This window comes from Cynoglossus semilaevis, chromosome 14 (assembly GCF_000523025.1).
Source record: "Cynoglossus semilaevis isolate Cse_v1.0 chromosome 14, Cse_v1.0, whole genome shotgun sequence".
In the NCBI taxonomy this organism is placed as follows: domain Eukaryota; kingdom Metazoa; phylum Chordata; class Actinopteri; order Pleuronectiformes; family Cynoglossidae; genus Cynoglossus; species Cynoglossus semilaevis.
The window spans coordinates 16993812-17006491 of NC_024320.1; the positions used below are offsets into that span (position 1 = coordinate 16993812).

Below are 12680 nucleotides of genomic sequence, written 5' to 3' on the forward strand. Positions count from 1 at the left end.
TATATATATATATGTATATATATATATATATATATATACATATATATATATATATATATATACATATATATATATGTATATATTAACATCATTTTATTTTTGAGTCATATTTTTAACTTTTATGACTTGTCATTTATTTTTGGCTCGTGTCTCATTTGGTTTGTCAACTCCTACAAGAGGCATTTCTGTTTCTATTTTTGAATTTTGTCATTGTGAGTCATAACTTATAGTATTTCTTCCGTTTTGATGTTTGAGGTTTGAAGTACAGAACAAGAATGTCTCTCTTGACTAAAGACAAAAACTAAAACCTGTTTCCATCCTGGTTGCTCTAGTTGTGAATAATATACAGGAAACCACCAGTCCATTTTTTCTCCACTTTTTGTGGTTAAAGGATGATTTATTATTCACTGATTTGTCATTTAAACTCTTATACAAATACTAAGTATTTGATTTACACTTGTTCAGTGTCTATTCAGCCTAAAAACACATTGTGAGATTTTTTTTTCTTGAATTGAAAACACAGCACTGTGATGGAGTAAAACTGCTTAAACACCCAGTACTACATTTGGTCAATGTCCATTACCATAATGTTTATTTCTAATCGTAGGTATGTTTTCATTAAATATTATGCCTTTTAAGTGATGATCCCATTTGTAGTAAAATCGGAGATAAAACAGCACAGCTGATGGATTGGTGCTCTGTGGTCATGTGACACTTCCTCTTACGCTCACTTTTAAAGGATTCTTTTTTTAATTTTCACTGTTGCCATGGAGGCAAAGTGACACAGACACTATCAGTGTCGACAGCTGTCGGGAAAACAAATTACCTTTTTTTTCCCCCCTCTTTCCCCTGGTTATATCCTCCGCCACTGTGTGCCTGTGATGGGCAGCCCTACAGGAGTGATGTGGGGGTGTATTGGTGTTGATGTGAGCTGTCTGTCAAAAATCAGAGGGATGGAGAATCAACGGTGGAGATGATGAGGAAATCCTCATGCATAAAAATCAGCTGATAAAGAGGAAGTGGCAGCAATCTTCCTCCACCTCAGCTCTCCACCTGCCTCATCTCCTCTGACCGTTCCCTGCTTCGCTTATTCTTTAGTCTTGAAATTTATTTTTTCCAGCTTCGTACCAACAACTTTTAGGAGCTCTGATGTCCAGGCCTCAGCTTTTCCTGCATTAGCTATACTAGCTAGGTACTGAAGTTTAAGCAGAGAGAAAACTGTGACTTGACTTCAATAATGTACAGGCAGTTTGGTTTTACACGGCATTGCAGAAGGTAAGTTTAAATGTAATGCTATCCCTAGGGAAATCATGGCAAAAAAACAAAACAAAACAATGAATAACTAATTTAGACTTTGAAAAAGAGAGGGTATAATTCTTACATCCTGAAGCTGGAGTAAAAGTATCTAAAGGTCTTAATTAATATGGAGGAGGTAAAGCGATTCTCTGAAGTAAAATGGCCTGGAAAAACGAAGAAGAACTCAGAGCTGCAAAAGGACAAATTGACCTTCGTGACCAGGAACAAGTGTAAACGTTTGCTATGCTAACATAATTTAATCTCTTTCCTTTCAAAGAGCTCAAACAATGTACCTAAAACACTCCCTTATGTTTACATCTCGTTGGTCCGTGGTTTTATGTCCTGACCCATAACAGCCTTTTAAAACTGTTTACATTGTTAAATGACCACATTTAATCCTTTGTTTTTCTTCTGTAATACTTGTGTTCATAAAGAAGACAACAGAAGAAACACAATACCCACACGGTCAATTATTACCAGTAAGGAAATGATGTGACGAGGCAGGAAAGCTGAGTTTCTCATTTGTGTCGATCATTTTCGCGATCCATCAAATCCTATCGAGTTATGACTCTTGAATTGACCCTGAGGGACGCGATGGTTTGTAGAGCAGACACATTCATATCAGCCAGACGGCTCAAAGACGTTTGGGCAACCGAGAGCCCATCGCTCACGCTCCAATTAAAGGTATTATACATATGTCGCCACAGGAAGCAGTCGCATCCACTTAGCATTTGATCTTAACGTACACACAGTGCAGGGCGCCAGGAAGCGATTACACCTCCGATGTCGCTCACGTCCCATTCAGTCCCATTCCAGTTCATGCCATCGGTGATAAATGGACTTCCTGTCATTTAAGGACTGCTAATGACACAAACACACACACACACTGATCTGTCTTTGCCCCTTCAGGTACCTCCTAACACACACACACACACACACACACAGGGCTGACCTCTGCCTTCTTATACAAAGAGGGTTAAGTGCTTCTTGTCGTTGTATGTGTGGGGGAACTGGACTCTAACCTTTCTCAGTCTGCCAATGGTTCTCAGCTGTGACCTGGGCTTTTCTTCGTCCTCCTCCAGGGGAAGTGGTATTCTTCATACAGCATGAACGCTGCTGCAATACAGTATGAGTATCTGAGGTGTTGTAGTAGTTCATGCCTTTAAGATTTGAACCACCGGGGCATCTGCATGGGCTGGGGGCTGATGAGAGGCCACTTGTGTGACTAGGTTTCTCAGGATTAATTTTTTTTCAATGGATTTTGAGATGTAAAGTAAAACATTAAACTATTACAGGGCGCCAACCCTGTGCTCTGCTGAGGGTCACTAAGGGCAGCAGTTATGACATTTCTTTTAGATTGTAGATTTAAACCAGATAATTGCTGCAGTGCTTCCATTCAGAGTATTTTAATATGACTTCGGTAAAAATGGCCAGTTTTCAGGTCTTGTCTAGACATTGTTTAATTGTATTAATGTCATAATATTTCCTGTCTTCCTGTACTTAAGAAATAACAATTTCTCAACAGTCTGTCAACTGATGGACAGAGCTATTCCTTATTAGGCTTTTGGGACAAAACATTAAAAAGCCAGATATAAGACAATTTCACAGTGTGTGGAATTAAAAAAAAAATCTGAAGTTTCTTTCCACCATGTACGTTTGTGTGGTTGGCATATTATGGCTGTCTTGAAAAAAAAAAGATAGACTTTTCAATACTGGATGCCTGTTAGTTTGTTTTTATGTTGGATACACAGTAGATGACTCAGATATGAATGATGCATTCATTTGTGTTTTCCTGTAAATATCCTTTCCTAAAAATACATGACAGGATATCGGTGGCATGTTATTGAATGGGCTGGTGGTGAAGTGAACACATTTAATTCAAATATAATTTAGAAATTGTAAATTCCAGAGTTATTTGATTATCTGTGAGATTATTGTGAGAGCCAACATACTGTGTTGCTGTAAAAAAGGAAGAAAGAAAACATGAAGAAAAGTGAGATGAATGGAACATGCAGCTCTGTTAAGTAGGAATAAGAGCTTAGAAGAATAGAACACATCGGTGCTGCAGTGAGAGGCTGGGGCCGAGGAGTTAATCAGCCAGGCAGAAATGTTATGGCAGTAATGAGATTGTTCTGTATGTATCTGTGGCAGGCGCTCACATACTGTATCTCTGTAGAGTTCACAGCAAAGAGAGGGGGTAAAAAAAAAATAACAGGAGGGGGAAACAGGAGACAGAAAAAAGAAAGAGTCGGGAGGAGATTAACACTACAGAGAGTTGTGATGTAACACTGCGTCTCCTGCTCCTCTCCTGGCAGCGCGACGCTGCTTCACGGTGAGACTAGTCGGAAAATATTCCAGGCTCAGAATAGACAGAACAACACACACGCAGAAAATAGACAACAGGAGCTGTTTTCAACCTGGCACGTCTTCCTGCTGGAAATGAGGATCATTCTTCATGTAGCCCACTGGACTGGACTGCAACCAACAACAGGGTCACACTGGGCCACGGAGACCTTACACCTGACATAGCCAGTGTTTTCTAGTTCTCACAGCTGAGCCAGACCTGCACTCGATTTCATCAGAGCAGACGCAGAGATGTTTCCATCCAGACTCAGTCTATACTGTTAGCAAAATTACAACATGATGTTCATACACAGTGCAAATGAAACTGTCAACATGAACTGGTGCCTGTTTATATCACCAATTGTGAAGGACAGTACTACGGTAGTTTAGCTTTAGCTGTTCTTCACACTTTGGATTGATATAAAGCAGTTTTCAGGAATCATCTGTCTGAACATCTGAGGGAGATGAGAGCTTTAAGAACCTTCAAGGTCTGGGGCTATATACCTTATCAGAATCCTTCAGTTGCTCCCAAAGTTGAACATGGCCACAGGAAATCCTCATCTCTATCAGCAGAGCTGCAGTAGTCCAGCCACACGTGTTGTCATATATGAGGTCCTACTGGTAGGTAAAGGAAACACTGGTCCAGTAAATGACTGACTTTTAAAATCAATAGACTCGTGCTATTCTTCTGCAGTGACACAAGGGGGATTGAATGCAACTTGTCAATGTTACTTAACACTTGTAATGGCACTTTGAGCTTTCCAAAACGACCTTGAAACATTGCCAGATGGATTTTCCAAACGTCTGTGGATCCAGGCTGCATTACAGTACACACAAACTCAATGCTACACCAATTGTTTTCATTTGGTCACAGTGACTTTGGAATAGTTAATAATAATAACCATCATAATCAGTACAGTGTAACGTCCCTGGGTTGAAATGGCAGCACCGTGTCCCTAACACAGATGTTTTTGAATGACGTTCTCACCATCGACGACTCACATGGGCTGACCGTGTTTGCTGTATGGAAGTTGAGGGGATCCCAAAGGCATTAATCCATGGGGAACTGCCAAAAGGCCCCCGTCATGTTGATCCCCTCGTCTCTGTTACAGCGATGTCCTCAAACAGGACCTGAAGTCCTTTGCTATTGATCCTGACACTTGGCAGGAGCGGGCTGGGGGCCGAGGTGCATGGCCTTCAGCCATCATTGGGGGGCAGTGGTGTCTCTGTTAACTCATACAGTTCACACTGCAAAGAAATCAAGTTCTTGTCTATACTGTTATATACAGTAGCCGTCAGTAGCATCTGTCATCAGGGTCAGATGCACTGGTCTGTAGTCTACCAGGGCCAGGTCCTTCACTTTCTAAATATGTATCAAAGGCACAGTTGTTCACGTTCACACAATGGCAAATCAGAATTTGTTCATGCAGTACCCTGTGTTTTAGGTCTAAAACCTTTTTCTCACACAGCCTGAGCCGAAACAATCTGTTTCAACTTACAGTATCAGGGCATGGAGGTGAAAAAAAACCAAGCTTATCAATCATGTTAATAAGGTAAAAAGAACGAGGCCAGCTGAGCCTTCATCGTCTGGTTCGGTTTGAATACTCAGATTCCAACCCCTTTCTCCAGACACTGCTACAATTATACAATGGTCAACATCATTCCTGTTGTTGTTTTTTTTTTCTGACTGTAATTTTACACCTGGAGCTGAGAAGATAGAGCAGACAGATGGGTTTGAAGCACAGCAGGTAGCAGTAGTGACTCAGGAGACGAGGGGAGCAGATATGGAAAAGCTTGTATTAATCAACGCCCCGTCAGTCCCCGGAGAACCAGTGTTTCAGACAGAGGGGGGAGGGAGGAAGGGAGGGAGGAGAGGAAATATGATGAAGGCACCAGGGAGTTTTAGATTATGTGACGATAATCCAGGTGAAAGAAGGTGGAGGTTTTTTGTTACAGAAGTAATAGCATGTCAAAAGATATGATTGTAGCAGACAATAACTCATATTTCTGGACAGAATCCTATCTAATGTTACACCAGCAATTGAAAAATGTTGTTATTTTTACCACCTGCAAAAATACCCGTCAGGTATCGGGTGATCATGCTAATGATAACCAACCTCACAGAGGGTTCTAGGCCATCTGTGTATCAAAGAGCATCCAGTCCAACCAGTCTTATATAGGAGTATTCCTTTTGCTCAACAAACCTTTAATAATATCACATATATTTAGTGACCCCCCATGACCTCTCTGTGGGTCTTGACCCCATCTTTGACTTCTTAAAATGGGTCCAATTATTGCCATCATACAGATACAGTAACATATATTTAAAGTTACATCTGATAATATGTTTTTCTATCCAACAAAAGCAATGTGATATGGTATATATAGCTATATATATATATATACACACAAACAAACACACATATTTGTTATGGCTGCTGATAACTAGCCTCCCACTGATTCCTTCCTGCTGCCTGTAGAAAAACAGGAAACTCCTTATTAGGACTATACACACACACTGCTCACACTGTCACCTGTTTTCTCAACAAAGCTGCACTAAGGGTGGAAACATGGAGACGATTTCCTGACAGATTCACAGCGTCATGCTGTTGTGTCTGCATCGAGGAAACCGATCATTTAGCTGCTTTTCCAGATTTGGCTCCTGGATCTAACTTGCCGCGCTGAAATAATTACTTGTAATCATAAAGTTTGTCTAACAGAGGCTCCTCAGGGAGCTAATTGCAAAGGTTCAGCCGGTGACATCACAGCTCTGGCTGTGCTAAACTATGATGTCCAAGTCACACACGGAGCCTCATTAAAGCAGGGCTAAAGCAGAGCGTGTCCACCCTGCAGTAATGAGAGTGGCCGTAGCTGCAGTAATTACTCTGCAGTTTCCTCCTGCCTTCTCCACCACTTACCTTACAGTGTACGGCTGCTTTTGTTATTGCCAGGATGAATTACTTAGACTGTAACACACTGTTGTTTTAATGCGCTAGGATGTTGGTTATAGTACATGTGTCGATGAAATACTAATAAATACGTGGCCAAATGTAGCTGTTGTAATCCAGCTTGTTTTTTTTTTAGGATAGTTTAAGCATCACTGGTCGACATCGACATCTCAGTGGATAGTTTAGCTTCAGTTAAAATAAGAAACTGCTCATGAAGTTCCTCTCTTATCTTTTTATTTTCATTGAGCCGTCTGTAATTTTCTTGTCACTTTTAACAGCCTTAACAGAGATGTTTGATTTCGTTTGCAGCCTGTCTGATCAATCTTGGTGCAATGTTTTTTTTAAAGATGTATAAAAGCAGGTCTGAAAGCTGATCAATGCATTATATGTTGTTGTCTTATGTTTTAGGTTTCCAAGTTTCCATGTGTAGTTTCCGTGTCATATCATATACTCAGTATAACATTTTCTCCCAGGGTTTCCAGTGCTCCCTGTCAGTGACCATTCCATATAGAGATGCTCTGTCTCTATATTTATCTCCGTCTCTAACCCTGTCTGATTGGACCAATCATCCATTTGTCTTATTCCAATTCTTATTCTTAGTGCAGCAGCCGGTCATTTGATTGGGTAAAACACCATCCTATCAGCTGCAGAGAGCTCAAATGTAGTAGAAATTATATAAACTAAAGTAGATGTAAAAATACTTTAATGCAGCACATGCACTTTTGTAGTAAAGTAAATTTTCCCCGAGATCGGGACAAACCGAGTCCGTCCTGCGTCAGCTCGTCTCTGCGTCTTGTCTCTAAGTCGTGCTAAGGTGTCGTGCGGGGCGGCGGTGGGATCAGCAGGCTAATGATGACAGCATCGTGCTAATAATGGCTGGGAGTAGCTCCTGTGACAGTGAGGTGTGTGTTAAGTGGGACATGGGAGCAGCCTGACTCACCCGGACCCCCTGCTTCCCAATAATGAGAGTTTGATGGAGTGGTTGTGCAGGTAGATAATGCTAAGTTAATGAGATGTCCTATTCCATGAGGCTGTTTGCAGTTCCCCACAGAGTAGCGATGTGTGTGTGCGCGTGTGTGTGTGTGTTGATATATGTTGCTGTCTGCTTCTGTATTTGTCTGTAGCATCTTCCCTTTGTTTGTGAGCACTATATATTGGCTTCTACATTATGCTGCATTCCACATGGGACGTTAAGAGAGACTCTGTCATACTGAGCTAAATTGTGGCAACCATAAAAATGTTGTGAGAGCTGCAAAAATAAGCTTTTATGTTTTGTTTTGTTTTTTCAAATCATGAATAGGTAGGAGATTTTTGTGTTCCATTGAAAACAATTTACTTTATTAAAATTAAGTTGAACAAAAGCTTTTTTCAGATAAGTGCGAGAAAAGATACGTTATATTGGGTACACAGTGGACTTGTAATTTAATCCCAATCTGCTGGGTCTATGACTGTGGTAAAAAAAGTCTAAAGACCTGAAGAAAACCAACATAAACATGTACACACACAAGCGAACAACATGCAAACTCCATGCAAAGACCATTGGTTAAAATTGGGAATCAAACTGCTGATGTTCTTTTGTAAAGCAAAAGCACTTCCTATCCTGACACTTTAGCTCTTACAAACTCATAAATCAAGTCAGCAGTGAAAGTAAAAAACAACTGCAACAGAAGTAGAATAATAATTATTTCAAATTCTTTAACAATTCCAGAAATGGCTGTTAATGATGAGTCTGTGGGCAATGAAGGTTATATTCATAAATTATAGCCGTGAATGAATTCTCTGTAAATATGAGCTCCTGGATTGACTGATACCAAATCACATAGACTGAATATCGGCAAACTAACGACATTGTCGACATTGTTTCTTTTCCGTTTGGGAACTTGTTGCGAGGGCTATTTCTGGATAGTGTTTATTAAAAATTATTTTCTTTGTGGAAATGCTGACCCCTGCTTGTGCGTGTAGGACAGAGAAATGCCATTTATTATTTTTTAATCCAGCAGCGACAACAGACTCCAGTAGACAGGAAATGAAGTGTCACTTTTCTAAAAGAGTGACAGAGCAGAAAATATCGTTAGAGGAGGCAGGAATAATGAAAGGAAAATGGTGGAAAGGTAATAAAAGCGGAGAGAGAGGAGAAATACAGCGGTTGTTGAACAGTTGGCTCACTGAGCACGTTAAAAAAAAAAGAAAGTAAAATTCTTCGGCTGAAGAAGGGGTGAGGATATGGCAGAGTGGGGGATAATCACTTCTCTCATGGCAGGTACATGTCTCTAATTGGTCGTCCTGCTCACATTTCTCTTTTCACATCCCCCTCTTTTCTCCCATTTCCCATTTCCTTTTGAGACAATGCAGTGAGAAAACATGGCTTTCTTTCCTAATTAATCTAAATATAATGATGGCTCCCACTCTGGACCTCTGCCCCTGCAGAATGTTGATTAAAGCTGTGTGTGTGTGAGCGTGTTTGTGTGTGCGGGTCAAGGGTAGGGATGAGTCTAGCCCATTTTTCCATAATGATCCTGAACATACAGTTCTGCATTTATGCATATTTATAATTATACATCCATTGTTCCGTATCCTTCTATGAATAGAGCTGATGATCCCTGTATTTCCATTATAATGATTCCATATGTTTTCCATGGAGGTAATAGCTAATCTGCATTTTGACTTTAACCTGAACAGATACACTATATAAATAATCTCTCCTTGTCCCTTTCCTTCCGTGGTATTTTATTCACCATCATTGTTGTCAACGGTAAATTTTCTAGTTTTTCCCTCCTCACATTTCCCTCAAACCTTATCTGTCTAATGTTGACATCATGAAGAAACTTCCTCTTGGCTCCAGCTCCCATAAACACCTCATCATTCTCTTTCGGAACCAAACATCACAGCTCTGCAAACGCCTTCTCGTGCCTGATGTTATCATCCGAGCCTCGCTGTCTTACGTTAGAACAAGGTAGACGTAGCAATTCAGTGACCGTATGCTAGTGCTCCTGCTAACTCTGCGACTAACGAGCTCCAAAAGTAAAATAAAGGCAGAGAGCCTGCAATGCTGAGGCAGCTGCTGTACTGATCTGTGAGGAGTAAAATATTTGAGGAACTAAAGCTCAGAAATCTTACAGTTTGGTCTGCAGATGTGCGATTGGGAACAAAGTGACGCTTTCTAAAAGCAGGGAATCAAAGAACTGTTTGGGAAACAAAAGCTTTGAAGTGTAAATGTGAATTCAGCTGACACACCAAGACAGTTTGGTTAATTTGATCACAAACCTCCGAAGATACTTTGAGTAACAGCCTGCATTTCCTTTAGTCTCATGACAGTTTCTAGGAAAGTGATTGTAGTGTTCATTGTTCTTACTGGAAGCTAAGTTGTTACCCTGATATTCCACTGGGAGCGTTACAGCAGCGGCCCAAAGCCTTGCGAGCCTGCTGAATTTGCACGGCAACATTAGATTAAGGAATAATTCTGAAAGAAAGCAACACCACGAGATTCTGGGATAGACGTATGTTACCGTATTAAAGACACAACAACAACCACCAGTTTACCTTGTCTCTGTGGAAGAGCCCTTGTGTATCTGGTGGTTTTCCACTTCATGCATGAGTCTCTCCTTGTCCATGGTGAAAATCGACAGTGCGTGTGCCTTCTGACCTGGTGTCGTCAGCTTTGATGTATAAGGCTGTGATTTCTGATCTTCACACTGTGTTTATTTTGAAGAATGATGGACGATTTTGAAGGACGACTGAAGTTGTGTGCTGATACCGCGTGTAATTTACAATCTGATGTGATTTGATCCGTTTAAATTGACTCGGTATCTGTCAAAAATAGACCTGCTACCTATCCAGTCCACTGCAGTGCCGCGTGCAGTTCCGCAGCTGATGGAATAACTCCCACTGATTATAATGGCAGCTGACTGTAGCAGTAACTGCATCGCAGTCTTAACACATCCAGTGGCATATGGAGGTTAGCCAAAGGGAAGGGTGTGATTAGCTTATACATTTAGCCACCTTAATGAAAAGGCACAATTACCTGAAACCACTGGTATAATTGTGAAGAAAAGCCGAGCATTTGATCCACTGGTGAGAACATGTGACCTGCCGTTGGCAACAAGACCCTCACAGGTGTGAGAGAAGTGGGTCACTTTAGTCAAACAACACTAATTGGTTTGCAGGATGGCACCGGGGGGTCAGCGTGGCATCTCTGAGCAGAGCGGAGTTTATCCCTGAAGCCGAGTGCTGTTCACGGCCAGGCCAGCGGGTTAGCATTCAGACCACGTTCCTGCCTGCAGCAGTAATGAGAAGTGTCTCGCTGTTAATGAGATAAACACTGACATTAGTTCAGCTCAGCAGGAGCATGGAGAGAGGGGAGAAAAGAGAGGAGGTTAAAAGTGAGGCAGAGGAGTCGAGAGAATTTGGAGGAAGAGACGCTCTGGTAATTTCCAAGTTGTCAAAATGAGCTTTGTTATGACTGCATGTTTTTGAGAGAAGCCGTGCAGCAGGATCTAAATGATAACGATGTTAGCCCTAAAAGCAACACAGGTCGTAAAGTAGAAGCTACATTAACAGACAGAAACTGTAGTATTCATGTTTGTGTGCAGCACAGCAGCCACACAGCATTATGTTGACGTCCTAACGAGGACTCAGTGTGGTCTGTCTGCACCTGCTGTGATTTTAAATCCATATTTTTCATCAAAAACACTGTTTCTCCTTTCTGGCTAATGAATGTGTTGCAGTTGGAATTGGAATACAGAGACGTGTGTCTGTGTGTATGTGCAGATGCACATGTGAGTGTGTGTTGTGTACTGTGTTTGTGAGGTAGATCCGGTTTCTTGCATCAACCCCTCCAGGGTGAAATTCATAAAAAGTCTGCGCCGGGATCTGGTTTAAGCCCGTAATCCTCCGCTTCAAAATAAGAGCGTTCCTGCAGAATTACATACCTGAGGTTTCAGGATCATTAAAATAAACAGGAAGTTTCAGGAATAAGCTCCGACAAGCTCAAGAGTGAAAGTCCACGAGTCATGTGTGTTATTTAAAGACACAGTTGAGGTTCGTGTCAAAGCCTCGACCACATTTCTCGCCTCATAAAAACATTGATTTTACATGAAATGCCATTGCTGAGAGCTGAGTTGAACTCAACTTAATAAATGACCTTTAACCTTTTTGGGCCAATTCAGCAGTTGTTCACCCGTTGCAAATGTGTGAAGTTTAATAAACTGTATAACATTAAAATACTCTCTAGAACTGTTGCAGTCACATCAGGACCATCACACTCCTTTAGCCTTGATTTAAACTGTTCTCTCTGTGGACTCTAGTGAATGAGCTCTTCCCTTGGTTTTCATTTTATAAGATGACTTCTTTAGTAAGAGGTGAATCCAGTTCACTACCTGGATTAAAAGCTTATTCTTCTAATGACAAAAATGTGACACAACTCTGCTTCTGTCCTCCAGGTTTGGTAAAAAGAAAGAAGACAAAAACAAAGATACAGCAAAATCAACCAAGGGTAAACTGGAGGTCCTGAGTGAAGAGGACGTGTCCAGGGTCCCTGACACCAGAGATGGGTATGAATCAAACCCCTCATTCACTCTGTTAACAAACATCCATCACTGACTTCTGTCTGCAGCAAATGTTAAAGACCCAGTTTATGGACACTGTATCTGACGTCACATCTCTGTGGCTCTGCTTCTTGCTTTCTTTACAATAACAGTTATGACCCACGTTATGCCGATGTCCACTCTGGCCACGCCACCCCCGACACCGGTTCCTTCCCTGACATGGATGACGATGACATGGACCCCAACTACGCCCGCATCGACAACTTCCGGCAGCCAACGTCGCCTCAGTCGTTCAACACTCGAACGCCCTCCCCCGCAGCAGCGGTGGCTCCTCAGCAGCCACAGCCCTCTGTGGAGGAGCTGGACGGACTCTACGCCAGAGTCAACAAGAGCAGACCACCACAGGTGCAGGCAAACAGGTGAGTTCAACAGGCTGATTAAGAATGAAGACTTTTTTTATATAGTTTAACCTCTTCACTGCTGGGTGTTCTGTAAATGTCACACATGTTGCCTAAACCAGCACATATGGACTGACCACGAGCAAATACAC

At 41.5% G+C, this 12680-nt stretch overlaps 1 protein-coding gene across 5 annotated transcripts in view; it reads left to right on the forward strand.

The window, feature by feature from the left end:
- pard3ba (par-3 family cell polarity regulator beta a) overlaps window positions 1–12680 on the forward strand; it is a 137173-nt gene that overhangs the window by 85437 nt on the left and 39056 nt on the right. For all 5 annotated transcript variants that reach the window (XM_025062718.1, XM_008325477.3, XM_008325476.3 and 2 more), the window contains exons 20-21: window positions 12026–12136; window positions 12283–12549. In XM_025062718.1, the coding sequence (XP_024918486.1) occupies window positions 12026–12136; window positions 12283–12549 (378 nt within the window). The remainder of the gene's footprint in view (window positions 1–12025; window positions 12137–12282; window positions 12550–12680) is intronic.